At 46.1% G+C, this 18480-nt stretch overlaps 2 protein-coding genes across 3 annotated transcripts in view; both read right to left on the bottom strand.

Annotated features, from left to right (window-relative positions):
- Nucleotides 1-22: 22 nt before the first annotated feature.
- CRYGN (crystallin gamma N) lies at nucleotides 23-6820 on the bottom strand. Its single transcript, XM_042816603.1, has 4 exons — nucleotides 5339-6820; nucleotides 4162-4410; nucleotides 3658-3803; nucleotides 23-202 (listed from the first exon to the last, which is right to left on the bottom strand). The coding sequence occupies exons 1-4, from the start codon at nucleotides 5612-5614 to the stop codon at nucleotides 67-69; spliced, it is 807 nt and encodes a 268-aa protein (XP_042672537.1). The 5' UTR covers nucleotides 5615-6820; the 3' UTR covers nucleotides 23-66.
- Nucleotides 6821-6911: 91 nt separating this feature from the next.
- Nucleotides 6912-18480, bottom strand: part of RHEB (Ras homolog, mTORC1 binding) — a 32016-nt gene continuing 20447 nt past the window's right edge. Inside the window, exons 4-8 of one of the 2 annotated variants that reach the window (XM_042816601.1) lie at nucleotides 16442-16524; nucleotides 12562-12618; nucleotides 12414-12461; nucleotides 11840-11921; nucleotides 6912-7455 (exon numbers count right to left, since the gene is read on the bottom strand). In XM_042816601.1, the coding sequence (XP_042672535.1) occupies nucleotides 7363-7455; nucleotides 11840-11921; nucleotides 12414-12461; nucleotides 12562-12618; nucleotides 16442-16524 (363 nt within the window). In that variant the 3' untranslated portion in view covers nucleotides 6912-7362. The remainder of the gene's footprint in view (nucleotides 7456-11839; nucleotides 11922-12413; nucleotides 12462-12561; nucleotides 12619-16441; nucleotides 16525-18480) is intronic. The other variant, XM_042816602.1, reaches the window with a different exon arrangement.

Genomic DNA, 18480 nt, shown 5'->3' with positions numbered 1-18480 from the left:
GCCCAGCAGCCCAGCAGCCCAGCAGCCCAGCAGCCCAGCAGCCCAGCTCCGATGGGCTGGTCCCAGCTAGAAGTAGTTGATGACCCTCCGGACGGACTGGACGTTTGCACTGAAGCCCTGCCATGCTCGGAAGTTGCTGAACTCGCCCCGCTCCACCACATACATGCGGCCGCGATAGTTGGGCTCCTCGTAAAGCACCCACCTGAACAAGAAGGAAAGATTAATGGTGTTCCCACGGCTGGGTGATGCCAGCCGCAAAGCCCAGAGTAGAGGCTTCCCCCTTCATGTCGCTGTAAGGATGGTGTGTTTATGGTGGGACGTGACCTTGCTGATCTTCACAACACACAACAAAATAAATCCACAGCACTGGTGGCAGAGCAGTGGAACAGACTGCCCAGGAAAGCTGTGGAGTCTCCATCTCTGGAGATATTCAAGACCTGCCTGGATGCTTTCCTGTGTAACCTACAGTAGGAAACCTGCTTTAGTGAGGAGTTGGACAGGATGATCTGCAGAGGTCCCTTCCAACCCCTATGATTCTGTGGCTCTGTGATTCTATGATTTGGTAGCGCTACAGAGGGATCTGAGTCCCCTCAGCCCCATTCTGGACTAAAAGCAGAACTGTCCTTGCTGCAACACATGAAACGCATTTTACCTCCTAGAAGTGAGTCTTTAGTCATGAGGGGAACCATACCTTTATCTGCACTTAATACATCCTCTTTTTTCCAGCAATTCTCAGCAACCCTTCTGATATTTCCTAGCAGGCACAGATTTGGGTTCTGTTTTATTCCCCTTATCTCTTATCTCAGCAGCTCATGTTGTTGCTCTTCTCTCTCTTCACCTTAATATGCACAGTGCCATGGTCTCAGTGCAGCAACAGCCATCAGCTCTGTCCTCTGTTCACATCTCACCAGGCTTTGCCATTGCTCTGACACTTTCACATTCAGGTTTCACTGCTGAACTTTTCATCTCTGCCTCGTTCTTCTCTCCTCAAATCAGAGGTCACGGTTACTCACCCCACCTATGGGCTTAGCAATGACAGCAGAGCACGACTTTAATCTCCCAAATTATCCCAAATCAGTTGGTTTTTGTGGCCCATCTCTCACCAGACATCCAGCAGTGACAATTTGGTTAGGACCTACTGCTTGTGGGAGGAATTCCTTTAAGCACAGCACGGGGCAGTGACTGCTGCAGGGTCAGCCAACAGCTGGCGAGTTCAGAGCAGCCTGACCCAGAGCAAAAAGCTGCATCTGTAGGAAAAACATTCATTTGTAAAGCCAACCACCCGTGAGCACTGTAATACAAAAGCTGGGAGCATTCAGCTGAGCCACCCCAAGGACTGCTGGGTGTGTTTGGATTGATGTGCACTATTGGGATGCCTCCAGGTGGGTCTCAGCTCCATCTGTCCGCACAGCACCGGCTGCCTGCCTGGTCCCACTGCGCTGCTGGCACCGCTGCGGTCTGCAAGCATGCAGCATTGCCAAAGAGTGCTTGGCCAAACAGCTGGCTCTGGGGTGTTTCCTACAAATGAACAAGCTCGTCCTCCAGTACTTTTTGCAGCCAGTTTCTATCCAAAAGGAGATGACAAAGCCATGCGCAGGCTTTCCTCCAGGCTCGCTTCACGGCGCTGCTCACACAGCTGTAGGGCAGGGTGCCCCAGATCTCCGTGCCCTCGTTGTGTATCCCAATGTGCACTCTTGGAGAGGTTACTGAGCTCTTCACGTTAATTAAGAGCGATGTATAACATCATTATCCTCCTCTGAACACACCCCAGCCTTGTGCATAATGCACACATGGATTTCTTCCTTTTCTACCCCATTCCATCAACTTATTTCTCTGCGTATGGAACGGAATCATAGGCCAAGTTGGAAGGGACCCGTCAGGATCGCTTGTTCCTCCACCTAGGGGAAGGCTGTGAAAAAAAGGGAGCACAAAGAACACCAGAAAGATGGGACTGAGGCATTTTGGTCACACAAGGCGACAAGTGAGGACTTGTGTGCTTACTTAGCCCTTCCTTTATTTCGTAGCATCGCAGAATCATTTGAGTTGGAAGGGATCTTTCAAGGTCATCTGCTCCAGCTCCCCTGCAATGAACAAGGACAGCACCAGCCCTTCTGCTGCAGAAGGGCCATCATCATGGTGGGATGTGCTGTGTTGGTTCATCTGGTGACGGATCCTGAGGAAAGCTGGATGGCCAAAGACAGTTCCCATTGAGCAGGTGCAGCTAAAGGGACAGGGACGCCTCAGAACTGCCCCACAACAGCACTTCCATTTGAGAACTGCTTCCACGGCTTCATCAGCACCATTTCTGTCTGCTTGTCCTCAATCCCAAAAGAAAAGCCCTATGACATGCAATGCCAAAGGCATAGAAAGCCTTCAAAAGTCCCATCACGTGAACATAAGCAGGCAAACATCTACACTCACATGTGAGGGAAAAAAAGCTTTGTGGCCCTTATTGGAAGGAGGGGGAAATCAATCTGAAAAATTCAAGTGCTTGAAAGCTTCTGGGCCGCATCCCAATTTCTCCGACTCCGGTCTCTGCTACAGGGACACGTATGGTGAATCATTGGTCCCAAAGCTCTCATGGGCTCTTGGCTTTATGCCACCGGTCCTCCATATGGTGCAGGGCCCCTGCTGGGCTCTGGCTGCTCTTCCCTCCAGAGCTCTTGGTGGTAACAAACCAACTCTGTGAGTGGGCAATGAAGACATCTGCTGTTCCAGAACCGTGGAACTGTGGCCCTGAGGGATGTGGTTATCGGGCATGGTGGGATGGAGTGGGAGTTGGTGATCTCAGGGTCTTTTCCAGCCATAACGATTCTGTGATTCTATGATTCTAAGCATGGTTGGTTAGCTTTTTTCTTTTTCTTCTTTTTATGAAATGGAAAGGTCTTCTGTTGAATCAAAACAAGCTCCACAGCACACCCGGTGTCGGGATGTTGCAGTCTTGGAGTGCAGCACAGCTCTTCCTGTTCTGCAATGCCCAGCATCACGTGAGATGTGCAAATACAGCAAGACAGGCGAAATGTAACGGCACTGGGGCACTCTGCCACCCAACAGCTGGAACGAGGCAGAGCTGCTGCCCTGCAGAAGTGTTTGGGAATTCCATGGGGCAGAAGGATGGGGCAATACATCCACAAAGCAGCTTCACAAGGCACCAAAGTCTCCACAGGGGGATCCCAGCATCCCACCCCCTCACCACAGCAGCTGCTGTTGTCTTTAAGAAAAAGGATTTAACATGAGGGCGAGGTGTTGCTGCCTCACGTTTGCTGTCCAAGGAGGAGGTTTCTGGTGTCGCGGGAAGCCCTGGGGAAGCCACTTAGAAGGCGAAAGCCCTGACTGCAGTGCCCAGCAGGTTTCACGTGGGTTTTAAAGAGGTGTTTGTAAAACACAAGGAAACGTGAAAGGAAAAGAGAAAAAGGGAAAGGATGGGCCGAGTGTTGGGTTGCACGCCCCTTGGATGCATCTCCAAGTTCGTGCAGCTTGTGCCTAGCTTCTACTCTCCTGAAATCATACCCTATGATTTCATACCCATACTAGAGCTGCTCTCATTCCGCCCTCAGTATCAGAAGCACCAAAATCCCCGGTGCTTCTGACCACAGCCTTGGCCAGGCTTGTAGGCTCCCCAGTTCCCATTAGCTGTAGCACACTGCGGGTACTCACGCGCCATCACCGTACACCCTGACGGCGTTGACGTGGGGCTGCTCCCAGCCCCGGCCCTGCAGACAAGAGCAGTCCTCAGTGAGCTCCATGCTGCGGCCTCCAAAGCAGCTCCCTTCAAACAGCTGGATGCGGTAGTGCTGCCCGTGCTGGGGACAACGGGGCCGAATCAGTAACAACACCAAAAAATAAAAGCCACAGAGAATTACATCCCCCAGAGCACTCGCTGATATCCCCTGGGGAAATGAGAAGGCGTGAGGAGCTGCAGGCTGAGCGCTCGGGGCGCATCCCATAGCAGAGGGATCAGCACCTGGAGACCGGTGTGCTGCAACCCAGCTGAAGAGACCTCAGTCCAACCCTGGCACCCCCTGGGATGCACGCTCCCGTCCCCCCACGAGCGTCCTCTGCCTCTCGAAAACCACTGCAATAACCCCGTTCCCATCAGTGCCGTTGTGTTTTACGCCCGGATTCGTATCTCCACCCCCTGGGGCAATCAGAGCTGCTCACCATGCCCACAGGTCTGCAGGAGCCCATGCGGTCGCCGCGGCCGTTCCAGCGCTGCCAGTGCGGGTACTCGCCGTGCTCCAGCACAAACTGCTGCCCGTGCAGCTCAGGGTGGTCAAAGCAGACCCAGGCCCCGCTCTGCACGCGGATGGAGTTGACACGGTTGGGGAAACCTCGCTGCTGGAAGCTGCTGCAGGTGCTGCACACCTCCAGCTTCCTGCCTGAGAAGCATTTCCCTTCGTAGAAAGTGATCTGGGGTGGGGAGGAGAGGGGGATGGAGGAGAGGATCTCAGTTGCAAGCCAACGGGAACCTCTCACCACTGCCTCATTTTGGAGTCAGCTTGGTTTTCGGTCTCTTTCCTAGCATGCAACCATCCCCTCACAAGCATTCTGGTGAGGCATTGGCACAGGTTGCAGAGAGGCGGTGGGTGCCCCATCCTTGGAGACACCCGAGGTCAGGCTGGACGGGACTCTGAACACCTGATGGAGCTGTGGGTGTCCATGTTCACTACAGGGGGGTTTGACCAGATGGCCTTTAAGAGTCCCCTCCAACTCAAATCATTCTATGGTTTCCAACACGAAGTTTCAAACACAAAGCCCTGCTCCCAAATGCACTCCCATCCCCACACCCTCCCCACCCCTGCTGTACTGAATCTGCACCTGAGTGGAACATCACCCAACCCTCACCCCACTGCAGCCCGTCCCAGCCTGAGGCCATACTTACTTTTCCTGAGTACTGAGACATTTCCTGATGGCTGCTCTCCAGGACTGTAAATCAGAAGCTGACCCAACCCCACAGCACGCGAGGCTGCCCCGCTATATATGGGCCAGGCAGTGGGGCTGCTGCCACGGGGCTTTTGGGACAAAGCAGTGGGAGCTGGGGCTTTGCACAGCTGTGCTTAGTTGGCAGAATGGAGCCCAGGGCTGCTGAGCACAGGGTTTTGACTGGGGACAGGCAGTGAAACAATAGATTTGCTTGGCAGGGTTTTGGATGATTAGTGGTGCACATTTGCTGCTTCTTTTGGAAGGATTTCTTTTTAACATCACTATTTGGAACAGACAGCAACAAGAAGGCAGACTGGCAGCCTCAAAGCCCACCCAGTTACCATCCCTGTCGTGGGCTGCCTGCCCATCACCACCTCGGGCTGCCCAGGGCCCCATCCAACCTGGCCCTGAGCACCTCCAGGGATGGGGCACCCACAGCTCTCTGGGCAGCAATGCCAGCATTGCTGATGCTCAGTCGTGTGTTCCATTCCATTCTCATGGATTGAAGACACCTCTGCAAGGGTCTCTGCCTCTCCCCAGCTGTGAGAGAGAGAGATGCTGACCTCATTAAGAAGAGGTTGTGAGGTTTACCCAGCATTAGCAGCACGCTCAGAGGATGAGCAGTGCTGATTGCATAAGGACTAATTAGACCCTGCTGATTTCTCCTTGCAAAGCCAGAGCCCAGTGGCATTAATTAGCAGCATGAGCCCAGCAGGTCCTCATGGATCAGTGCCTGCAGCACCTGCACGGGGCACAGTGACACAGGTGGGATCTCAGCCAACCCAGAGAACTTGCCATTTCCTTCCTGATTTCCCTTACAAGCTGTGCATCACTTAGCACAGCTCTTGGGAACCCCTGGTGGGATCAAGGCAGCTGCCACACAATGCTCCCTGAATTCCAGGCAAGCTAGACAGAGTTCTTGCTTCTATATACATAACACTGGGCTACCAAGAGCACCAACCCATTTAGGGCTCTCATGTTGAAGAGCCAAACCCACGGAACACCTCAGTAAGCACAGAGGAGTGAGGCTACCCAGGATCCTCACTGCTGGAAGGTGCCTTCCACACACCTTGGGTTCCACTGAAGGTCAGGTTCTGAATCCTGAAAGTAAAGTTTTTCTACAAATGCTAATTGGACAATTAACAGCCTGAGGACAACCCACAGAGATGAGCCTTGTCACATCTGCAGCATTTAGCACAGACTGAAAACCAAAAGCCAAGTCTAGCTGCAGAACCACTGCAAGTATCCCTTCCATTTTATTCCTGCCAAGAATTAAAACTTTTCAATGGACTCAAATGTATGAGAAAACATTTAATAAACAATTAATAAAATAAAGTATAATATAAATAAAAAACAATTTAATAAAACTCTCCCTAAATCAGCATCTTCTACACAAAGTAGGCCAACTGCACTTGTTTTTCCTCAAATACCAAGTTCAAGTAGCTTGCCTCCAGACTGAAGAAGCTGCCCAAGACAGCACTGGGAACAGGCCTTGGTGAAAGGCCAGGTGCTGGGAGCCCACATTTGCTGGATGCACGAGTACAGAAATGCATGATAAGCAACTCACATCTATTTGTTCGACGTGCAATTTATTTTAAACAACAGTTTTGTTTTCTTAGCAAGTTTAACTTGGCCAAATCCATTCCAACCCGAGTGCACAGCTGCATGTCAGCCTGTTCCTTGGAACAGATGCGTGCCCTCCAGCCTGCAGCTCTCACGGTCACACAGAGGAACAAGCAGTGCTGTTTGACAAAATCCAGCTGCTCCTTCCACACCTTGCCCTGACACCCTCACAAAGGTGTCCCTTGCATCTCCTTGCTATAACCAGCACAAAATCCAGCTGAGTTATCCAGGCACCTTGGAATTCCAGCAGTACAAGTGGTTGGGATTTCCTCCTAAGCCACTGCACGCTCCTCTTAAGGCCAACAGGTGAACACCTCACACAGAAACTGGCATGGGGCAACCACCACAAAGTTAAGGAGAACATGAAGGTTTGCAGCTATTTTATTTACAAGTATACATTTAACACAAAGAAACACTGATATCCAAGCCTAGTTAATAGTAGTGTAACAATATGCATCATTTTGATGATTATTCTAACCAACAAACTACACTGAAAAATTAATGCCAGTAAAATTCTTGGTCATAATATTAAGAAATACAATATATAAATTGAAAATATGATTGCTTAAAATTTGAAAATGGAAGTGAAGCCATTTGCACAGGAGTCAGAGTTTAACATAATCTGAAGGGAAAGGCTCCAAACCAACTGTGTATCTCTCAGGTTAACAGAAGAAAAAAAAAACCCACAAAATTAAAAAATTTAAAAAAAAAAAAAAAAAAAAAAAAAAAGAAGCATAGTTTATCCTTGAAGATAAAGGGCAGTTTTGCTTCTTCAGGTAGAATGTATTCCCATTGTTTTCAGGCTTTGCAGTGGAATTACATTACTGAGCATGAAGACTTCCCTTGTGAAGCTGCCCCATCGATTTTTTCTGCCTCCAAAATTATCCTCTTAAAAACATCAACGGCGGTCTGCAAAGAGAGAGCACACGGTGAGCAGCAGGCAGGGCCCACAGGCAGCAGTGCTCAGCACTTTCACCCCCTGCACCAACACAGAATGCCCCCCTGCACAGGGAAGCAGCAGGTGCTGTCAGGCTGGGAGTTGCCTGCTGACGACGGCCCTCCACAATCCAAACAGGACCTGCAGGACGAGGCTCATCTGCCCTGTGCAGCACAATGCAAATGGGCAAATGAGATGGAAGGCAAAGCATGGGCAGGACCACAGCTGCCAGCAAACTGCTTCCACTAATGAAGAGTCGCCCTTAGTCACAAATAGGTGGTGTACTGATTGACAATAGGTGATGTACTGATTTACAAGTACGCTGTACTGATATTTCATTGCTTACAGCTGACATTTTAATGCACCAAGTCTTTCTATTCCTGCTTGAAAGCACCTACTATAAAAACCCACGCTTTATTCCAACAACCAAGCAGCTATATATTCACTGTCAAAGCCACGCTGCTGGGAACACTGAGATGTAGGAGTTCACAGGGCTGCTAATTCATTTCACAGAGAACATACATTCAGTGAGAAGCTTTAATCAGTGCCCTGCAGTTAACCCGTAGGAACTTGTAATTCAGCCCAAATATGCTGAAGGATTTTAGAATGAGCTTTTAAGCGACGCAGGAAACTGTTTTGCAACAAGGAATAAAGAACGCAGCCAGACTTTGTATGCATCTGTCTGCATATGGTGCAGTTACAGGATGTGGGTCACATCTAGCCTACAGAAAGCCATCTGCCTCCCTTCTACCTCCTTCCCTTGAGGAAGTGAAAGAGATGCCAGGCGTGGCAATGGGTGCTGCTGTGTGCGAGGCACCAGGAGGCTCAGTGCTCCTGCACACACACCCGTGGATGCCAAAGGAACAGAGCCCAGGAGGTGCACAAATGGGAAGGTCTGAAGCCCTAAACCCAGCCCACAGCTGCTGCTCACTCTGTGCTGCTTTCCAAACACAACTGCTTGGTGATTATGGAGAGGAAATTCTCTGCTGCTGCTACTGGTTGTTCTTGGCACAGAGCTGGGCAAAGGAACTCAAACAATAGTCAGGTAAGGAAGAGCATTTCCCCTCCCCCCAAATGCTCTCCCAGGGAAAGCACTCCCAAATCCCTGAGGGAGGAGAGGGGGGGGGAAGACTCCAAGCCTCTCTCAGCATCCTCACACACTGCACCTTTCAAGCTTGGATATGAAACTACTCTTGAAAAAGCAGCAACGTCCCAGAACTCATTTTCAGGAGAGTTGTTTTGGTGAGCAGTGGATTTTTTAAATTGTTTTTTTATTTTTACTACTTCCTTCCCCCTTCTAAAATAAACCCTTCTACTGAATTCTGTGTAAGTGGATGGGCACATGAATGCTCATTACTCTCTGCCTTCAAGCAGGTTTAGGGACCAATCTGGGTTCTGGCTGTATTTCACACCATTAGCAATTTACTGTGCGGGGGTTAAAGACAAAGCACTGCGCTGTGGCTTAGGGGAACGAAGCAACAAATTCCCCAAGAAAAGCCTGAATGAAGCTCCTGAAGTTAGCCCCATAGATACACAGCACCTCAACACATCCAGAAATCAAGCAGCTTGAAAAGACACAACAAGCACATCTAGGGCCCAGAGAAGGGATTTAATACCTGAACTCAGCTCCAGGTCAGAGCTCAGAAAGATGCGGTCCTGCGTGCCTCGCATTTTGCTTACAAGATACACGATGTCCTTAAACACTTCCAGCTTGAAGTTGACTTTTAGAATGAACCCAAAAAAGCCCCGAAATACCCCAAATTCTTCTTGTAGGAAGCATTCACCCAATCTGGCCGATGATCTCCAACCAAGACTTAATTTAACCTGCATCTTTTCCTGGGCCCAGAATTGCCCTCTCAAAGTCCAGGGATCTCCCCAGGTGCCCAGTATGATGCACAAGCTCCAAAGCCTTAGCAGGCCACCAAAATCTAGAAGAGAGGACACAAAGCCTAAAGGAGATCAGACATAAGGTACCCTTACCAGCCTCTACCACTTACCCTCATGTCAGCTTAGATCTCCGAATAGATGGGAAGTAGGAGAGCCAAAGCCATGCCATTTCATCAGTATGGTGTCTTCTGACAACTCCCAGCAGAACAGGCCTGGTTGGATTAAGTTCATCTGCACAACCATTTGAGTTGCCTGCTGCAGCAGGGATTTGTTCCTAGGACTCCCACAGATGCTCCAAATAGTTTTTGAGTTTTTTTGGGCAAAGCAGGAAGGGAGATGAGTCAATGCTTTCCCACCTCCTTTCACAGAGAGAGAGAGAGAAGCCTTTGCTAGAACTTCTAACAGGGAATGCCTCCTCTCCTTTTAGAGTTTAACTGAATTCCTTGCTAAGAGCTGCTATAAAGGACAGACCAAGTAGGTCAAACTGGAATCAGCCTACAGTCTCTCTGTAGGCCGCCCCACACACCAAACCAATTTCAGACCAGCACACCACAGACTGTCATACTCCAGCTCCACATCCACCAAAAGCAGACAGATTTCAGAGACGAGACTTCTTTTATCCCTAGAACCTCACAGCTTCAGGCCTTATACCTTATACAAGCTCAATCACCCACCTCCTTCAGCAACTGTCTGCAGGAACACGAAGAGAGCTGCCCCCCTCTGGGCTCCATTATGCTTTCTCACATACATCCCACACATCTATGGAGCCCATCAGATGCCCACAGAGCAACACACCACCTCCTGAACATCTCAGGTCAGCCAGTTTCTAGGTGCATTACACACAAGACATGACCATACTGCTGTACTGTAATGTCCACAGCAAGGAGGAGTTCTACCCCAGCACCAGTTGCCCATACGAATTTCAGCTAGCAGCTAACTTAATGCAGATACTCTGAGACCAAGGGACAGGCACAAATACATGGCAGTCAATGGGACTTTGTTAACACAGCAATTTAATATGCAAGGCATGCCAAGCATCATATAAAGCTTGTAGCTTCTTTGCATAAATATACACAGCTTTCCTTTTTTTCTTTGAACCAAGACAATACACAATACAAACTTCACAAGAGTTATTAGTAAGATATTCTCTAAGATGTGAATTACTACACTGTTACACACTGTGAACCACGTCCAAAAAAAGGACAAACAATGGCTCTGCCTATTCCAGAAGTACTGAGTTGTTTGAAAATAGATAATCTCATTCTTTTAACTGCTTTATTCCTCAGGCTGGCAATTTAGTTTCTGCAGGTATGCATCTGAGGCTCTCCAGAAGTAAAGACACTAAGAAACTGCATGCTTTCATCACAGCCCGTTCTGACATGGTTAGTGCAACTCTTAGCCAGAAACAGAAGTACTTAGAAACTAATTCCATACGTGGAGAAAAAAAACTGCAAGTTTCCCTCCAGGGAAAATCCAACCTTACCCAAGTGTCTGCTACCAGCAGAGCCACAAGTTATCAGTCAGCAGCTGCTTGTTTCACAGCTGAAAAGAGGGAAAAGAAAGGCTGCTCATGCAGGTGCTGCCCTAGCTATGGGACTGCCCTTCTGACTGCTGCTGAGAACACCTAAGGATGTATTAGATTAAATAGGAGGCAATGTAAGCAATGTAAGCACTTGTGCATAAGGACAGATCTCTTAAACACAGCCTGCCAGTGCCCCTGTGACCCCACCATACATCCACATCTGCAAGAAGCAACAGTACTGACTTTGGCAAGACCAACAACAATAAAAAAGCAACACAAAATAAGTTAGAGAGGCTGACACCTTCAATCTATAGTAGCTTTTAATTTCTTCAAGCTCAAACCAGTAGGTTCTTGTAGCTCAAATACTCAAGTGTAGGGCATCAAATCAGTGACAAATAAGTCACAAGGACAAGTTCAAATGCCAGAATATATTGAGAAGATGTTTTGAAGGAAGTTAAAGCAACTTCACTACATCTATAACACATCAGAATCTGCCTGCCTCTGCTCTGGTCAAACATTTTTCTCCTTAGTTCTGTGCCCATACAACTATCATTCCCTCGACCAGACAGACCAGGTCCTGCCTAAAACATGAGGTTCATTCCCTTACACCAACTCACCCCCATGAAGCAGCAAAGATCCCTATTCAAGGTCACTGCAGCAGATCACAGGCCCTGCTCCACACACAGCAGAGGTGCAAGTTTGAGTTTGCCACCAACTGCTTTGTTTTGTTCAGCAAAGCTCAACTTTCAGTTCTCCATTCCTGTTAACTTATGGTTGCATCAAAAAGCACATACATGTAAACCTGAATGCAGACACCCAGTTTGTTTCCAGCCATCTACACAAGCTATCTGTACAGGACATGCAGATATTTAGCTTCCTTTATTAAGTGAAACTACGAGACATTCCACAGCACTGCTATTCAAATAAGTGAATCTTAAATCTGTTACCTGATTTTCTTTAGCAGAAGATTCCAAGAAAGCTGCATTCCAGGATTCTGCTAAAGCTTTCCCTTCTTCATAGCTGATCACCCTGGCAAAAGAGAGGAAAGCATGTTTCTTTGTAATTCACAGAAGGACTGAAGCTTCAGGAACGTCCCCACAGTACTGAAGCACTGAAGGCAGTTATAACATTTTGAAAGGCCAAACAATTGCTATTCCTTGCTGTCAAACTCACTGCTGGGCCAGGCAGAACTTCTGTGTGACCCAGAAGAAAGCAATTGTCCCAAACACTGACTTGTCTGCCTAAGCTGCAGCATCATCTCACGTCTTAGAGTGGTAGAAAAGACACTTCCTTACTTGTCTTGAAAGAAATGTTCAGCTACTTTTTTTGGAAGCTTTTAGCAAGAATCAACATTACAACAGAAGCTGCTAGCACACATTCTGGACAAAATTCCCTGCTGGTACCTTTGTTGTAACCTATATTTTGATTTTAGTGATGGAAAGCCAAGAACAAAACTGGCCATGGCAGCCACAGGAATGCTGGCTGCTGCCCTGCATTTCCCACATACTGGAGTTCACATACCGTTCCATATGCAGGTCTTTTTTATTTCCAACCAGCATAATGGGTATTCTGTGAAAGAAAGTTCAGAACTTCAGAATAGTTATAGTATACTGAACAAAGTATTAGCAACATGCCTGCAGTGAAATGAGATGAAAGTGTCACTACTTACTGGACTTTTCCCACCATATCCAATAACTTGCCATGGATAACTTTTATCACTTCAAAACTGCAAAATAAAGGGATGAAGTCACACGTGCACTCCAATGCTTATCCTTAATACCCAATCAATACACAAGCAATTAAATGCATATGTAGATTGCTGTGTTAAAAATTACGTATAGTGACAGAACTACAAAGATGCTGAAGTGTTACTGGTTTGTGTACAACAGACAAAACGGTCCCAGAGGCAGCAGCAAACAGGACTTTGCACATCCTTCCAGCCCACCCAGTTCTGATGCTTGCAGAAATAAACAATGTTACCCAGGACAGGTGCAGCTAACACACAAAAAGCCCCCATGGCCCCACCCACCCCCCCCCCAAAATCTGGTTTGCATTCACAGTAAGAGATTCAGCTACTAGAGCCCGACACACCTGGATGGACATGTCAAATTGAAGCAGAGTTTCAAAGGAATAGCATTCAATTAAGCACAATCCAACAAGAAGGAATACATAACTTTTAATAGATCTTGACTCATACAGAATTCTTTGAATTTTGTTTTGGCATTCTGTGAAAACCAAGAGAAGGCTGAGTTCTAATTTCTTTAGGATAGTGAAGAATCCGATGTGCAAGACAGCAGCAAAGCAGTGGTTGTTGAGGCACCTGACAGCTCACCTGCTGCCCACGTGATGTCTGCATGACTGGAGATAAGGAAAAGCACTGCACAACACTGTGAGGCCTGAAACCCCACGTCTGACACTTACCACTAGAGAACAAGCTATCAACAGAGTGAAAGAGCAGATGCTGTGCTCTTCTGATTACACTGGAAAAAAGATGCAGGTGCATGAAGTGCACACCTGAGCTTTAAGAGAGGTGAAGGTTCACAGACCCAACACACGGCTACACAAGAAAGGGGTCCTCACTTCTGTGCTTAAATTAGAATTGAAGCTCTCACAAATGGGGCAGCACTCCAATGTACATCCAAACTCTGGTTCTCAAAGAACTGGTGTCTGAAAGCACTACTCAGGCTGTTGGGAATCCTTAGAGCTTCTGACTTCTGAGCAACAAACAGTACTGTGGTTCAGAAGGATTTTGTGTCAAGGTCTGTTTTCATTACTTCAGCAACAGTTTTACAGACTGAGCAAAACTCAACTTCCATGCAGAGCTAACAGATTTAGTATATCCTGTATAGTATATCCAGAAATTAATTGTGTACAAAAAGAAGTAACTCAGTCCAGCACATCTTGCTGTTACTGATTCAAATACAATAGTACAGAATACAGTAAATGTGGAATCAATGGAAGGAATTAAGGGCTATGAAAAACTTATGCTGAAAAGGTCTAAGAGAAATTCTGGGCTTGAGAACTGGTCTTGGACTTTCAGCAGAGTATCTCAGAAGTAAGAGTCAAATGGTGTTGAGCTGTGACCAAGTGCAGAGGCAACACTACAGAGATAATCAGATGACCCTGAAAACTGAAGGAGAAATCATTCGAAGTAATTCTGATACAGACCACAGAACTGTTTCTCAGCCTGAAGCAAGAGGAGAGATGTAGCATATTAGCCACAGGATGACTGAGTCACCAATGTAACACAATCACTTTCTTTCTACTTCTAGCTAAGCTGCTGCCAGTGTAGCCAGAAAAACACTGCACCACTGCACAGCACAGTGCATGCCCTCACCTGTGGTTCCACCTTGTGCTGCTCAGGTCTCAGTTTCTGCTCATCTACAGCTCAATTTTTAGCAAAACAGACCAAGGCTTAACAGCTGATCTTTATTAATAGATCAAGGTGAAAACCAAAGGGAAGGCTATTTAAATTCCCACGATTCTGGCACAGAAACAAGTTGGCAAGAACTATCCAGAATGAAACTGGACTGACTGGATCAATTTAATTAATTTGGAAAGCTTTCTCAAACTGGAAAGAGCAAAGGCACAAATCAGAACCCTTATCAACAAATCCCACCCCCCTCCAAAAAAGAAAACAAAACACCAAACCAACATCACACCAAGTCATGAAACACCAAGAGGTCTGCAGACCACAAGAGGTCCTTTCCAGTTCTGTTAAGCAAACAGGGTTACAGGAAACCAGTGTGAAACACAACCTGAAGGATTACCAGCTGTGCTATACAAGATCATGGAACATAGCATGATACAAATTTGGAATTTAATTAAGCTGAACTAGAGCAAAAGCTTTCCAGTAACCTTGCAGCTGAGAGTCTGGGAATATTACAAATGTAGGGCATCAGCTTTCACTCGAGCCCCATTATGAATTTCCCAGTGGAGATCAGCAGGGAAGAAAATAATTTTAAGAGGACATTTCTATTTAGTTTGATGTCAAAGCTCCCACTCAGTTGGATCAGCACTCTGATCAATATGCTTCCACAGAAACTGAGACATGTGCTTCCTGGGAAAGACATCTGAGTTACCAGAGCACAGTGGAAGATCTTTACTGCTGCCTTAACACCATCTTGATATTGAACTTAGATAAGAAACTGAACAAGAAAGGATCATCAATACTTTGAAATTTGGAACAAAAAAAAAGCAAGAATTGGGATTAAGTTGATCAAGATTCAAATACTGAACAACATGAATTTCTTCTTAGGACTGGGAATACTACTCCAACTTTATACAGGTCACTCAGCACCAACAACAGATCTCTGATTAAGGGAGGGAGAAAAAAAGAAGTAAAAAAAAGTAGTTTCTTAAGACACACATGAAAGCCTCACATCTGCTGCAGTTCCCCAAAACACTCGTGCTTTCTGTTCACTACTTCAAAACTACTGACGAAAACCAAGAATGAAGAACTCCAAGAATGAAGAACTGAAAATCTGCTCAACATTGAAGAGCTCAGAAGCAGCTCAAGTTGACGACCAGACCACATCCATTTTCTGAGAAGTACAGAAGAGCCAACAAGAAAGCTGTTTCACCTGCAGTTTATGAAGTTTACTGAAAGACACTCAAGATGACTTTTTCCTGCTTTAGAGGAAAAGACAAGGAACGCCTCAGTGCTTGCCAAAAGCTGGTCAGCTTACAAGTGAAGCAGTGCTTTTCTTCTATCTTAAGTGAAAGGCTTCAGATCTTAACATCATTTTCAACAAATGAGAAAATAAAAGAGGATTATCTTGGCTGAAGATGCTGTACAGTATTAGGAAACTAAGAGTGATTCAAAGTTAACCTGCACTTAAATCAAGTAGACCAAAGTGAAAAGATAAAATAACAGAAGTTGACAATACCTTAAAAAAGGTTGAGACACTTCTAAGTGCTTCTCCAGCTATGATGGAGCCTGTCCTCATGTGAGAACTGACTACAGTTAGCAGTGAGGACTAGATAGAAACCCTGGAAAAATCTCAAAGAAGAGATTTGCTGTAGCATAGCAAGACTGAACCTACAGGCCAGAAGTCTCATATTGCTGCTTATGTCAAAGTTTTTGATGGTTAACCAGAGTGAGTCAGGATGGGAAACCAAAGGAGTCTCAGTACTGCAACAAGCTGCTAGGCTCAGGGAAGATGAACACCTAGCTTGGCTCTTCACACAAACATGCAGTGCCCTTGTGGTGCGTGCTGGACTCCATCTTTGCCTCTTATGCTACAGCACAAAGCCTGCTTGTTCCTGGGACCAGTCTGTGTGCTTTCACTTACACTCAATCACTGGAGCTCAGCACTGCCCCATTTCTCACACAAGCACCTCCTGCTTCGGTCTGCAGAGTGCTAGGGACATTTGGATCTGAGGGGAAAATTCTAAAAAAGCCATTCTTTTGTACTTCAATTACATTTCTAAAGCAAAGAGACTGAAGGGATTACACATACGTAAAGACAAATAAAGCAGAGGCAGGAGCTGAGCTGATATGTATATGGCTAACACATGAAGCAGGAGAACACAACAGACTTTGTTACCTTTTTATTGACGTGACTGAATAAACAAGAATGTAGCCATTGATGTCTATGGAGTATGTCTGAGGAAATATGGAGTATTCATCCTGTAGAAGGAATATTGCAATTGCATTATTTATTGCCAATGCTGAGAGCTGGATACTAGCACATCAGCAGCAGCCATTGGTTACATCTGTAGAATATTTTTGTGTAATTCTAAGAATTAGGTTCATCATAACGCCTGGTGTGGAATCTTTACCCAATTAAGAGAAAGCAAAGCAAGCTTGCGGCACCAGCTAAGTTAGCCTGTTAGTCTGTATACTCTACAACTTAATCTACAGCTTTTTCCTCTTTATTCCCTCTAAGACTACGGATCAGCTAAAGCTATCCCCAATCCTCTTACACTGCTCAGTTATCAGTTTACCCTAGCACAAAGCATCCACTCTGTCCTACCACTAATCAGCAGCTACACCTCTTACCTTGCTAGTGATACATTTCCATCAAATCCCAAATTTCAGCAGCTGCAGACAGGATCTAGCAGTTCCACATTTCAAAGGGCACTGACCACAACTAACTTACTTATGCAGCTGTGGCACACCAAACTAACTAATGCTCATCACAGATGCAAGAACTGTAGGCATTAGTTGCTTTATGGCTACCAGAAGTTTGCATTGTATGGCAGTTGTTTAATAAAAAAACAAAAAAGCACCAAAGCAATACCACCACCAGCACTGAGCAACGTGAAAAACAAACCCAGGCAATAAATCTCTAAATTTACAATGCCTGTAAAAATGCAAATGAACAACTCAGTAACTGAAACAGATTGACAGAATGCAGAAAACACAACGCTCATACTAAGAATTTCATGTTAAACACTGAAATAGAAACATTCTAATAGAAGTTCCCAGGTAACATTTGCATTTTGACAAGAGCCATACCTCTTACTGTACGAGCTCTCCATTTTTCAAGCTTGTGTTTCTTAGGATGTTAATTTTAGCTGAAGATTCATAACCTCCCTGTATATTGTCATGACTGAACAGATGGAGCAGTGCAACCATGCAGCTTAAATCTAGACAGCTAACAGAAAGCAAACTTCCTTAATAGGCAAATGCCAAAAAAACCCCACAACCTTTCATAAATCAACTTCCCAGATTCTGCCAAAAAAGTTTGAAAGAACGACACTTGCACACGATGCCCTTATTTGCCTTTAATGCTACACACTGAGGGCAGCCCTCCCCCACCTCTGCTTAAATGCCAAGCTGCCCTCTCTGCTGGCTGTGTAATCCCAGTGTCAACACAGAGAGATGTGAGCTGGCCTGCAAGTAAAACAGGTGAAAGTGCAGCTCTGCAGTTATTTGCCTTGATCTGCAATTACTGAGGATTGCCACAGTTTGAATTCAGGTTCAGATAAGATTTGTTGTTGCATCCTGTCCTGAGGTCCTACAGTGAGCCTCCTCTTAACTCCACCATGTAAACCTGAACATGTAACTGCGAGAGGTAGAGGCACAAGACAGAAAATAAGTACCAAGAAAACTATTTTTTAGCTTGTCAGGAAAGGAAAAAAAAAAGACCATTAAGCTTCCTGGAACTCGGGGATCAAATTGAGAGCTTTGCTAAGTGACAAAATGAGCAGAGCTGTAATTTTTCACACTATAGCCAAGTTTTCAAGTGCACGACATAAATCTGCAATATAATCTTTGCTATACTGCATACGTAAGGATGCTCTATGAATCATTAAGCAAGACTGAACTGAGAGAAATTTGTTCAAACCACACCTTCCATAACCCAACATTATCTCTCCGTCTAACTCTTGTGAGCCACAACTCAAAGTTCAAGTCATTCACAGAAGAATCAAGGCTGGAAATGACCAGACTGGGAAAAATACTAGCTGTGCAATTCTATTTAATTTCAATTTCCCAAGCAACGTATTTATGACCCCAGTATGTGTGGTCAATGCTGTTACTAAACTCTCTGACTGATCACTTGTGGATCTAGTGCTGCTGATTAGCACCACAAGCTGACAGCATGTAATTATGGCACACAGTTATTCTTACATCATGTAG

The sequence above is a fragment of the Centrocercus urophasianus genome, unplaced genomic scaffold (assembly GCF_019232065.1).
Source record: "Centrocercus urophasianus isolate 14NV4802_14NV808 unplaced genomic scaffold, USGS_Curo_1.0 seq_16, whole genome shotgun sequence".
Classification (NCBI taxonomy): Eukaryota; Metazoa; Chordata; class Aves; order Galliformes; family Phasianidae; genus Centrocercus; species Centrocercus urophasianus.
This window is presented reverse-complemented; position numbering and strand designations above follow the sequence as displayed.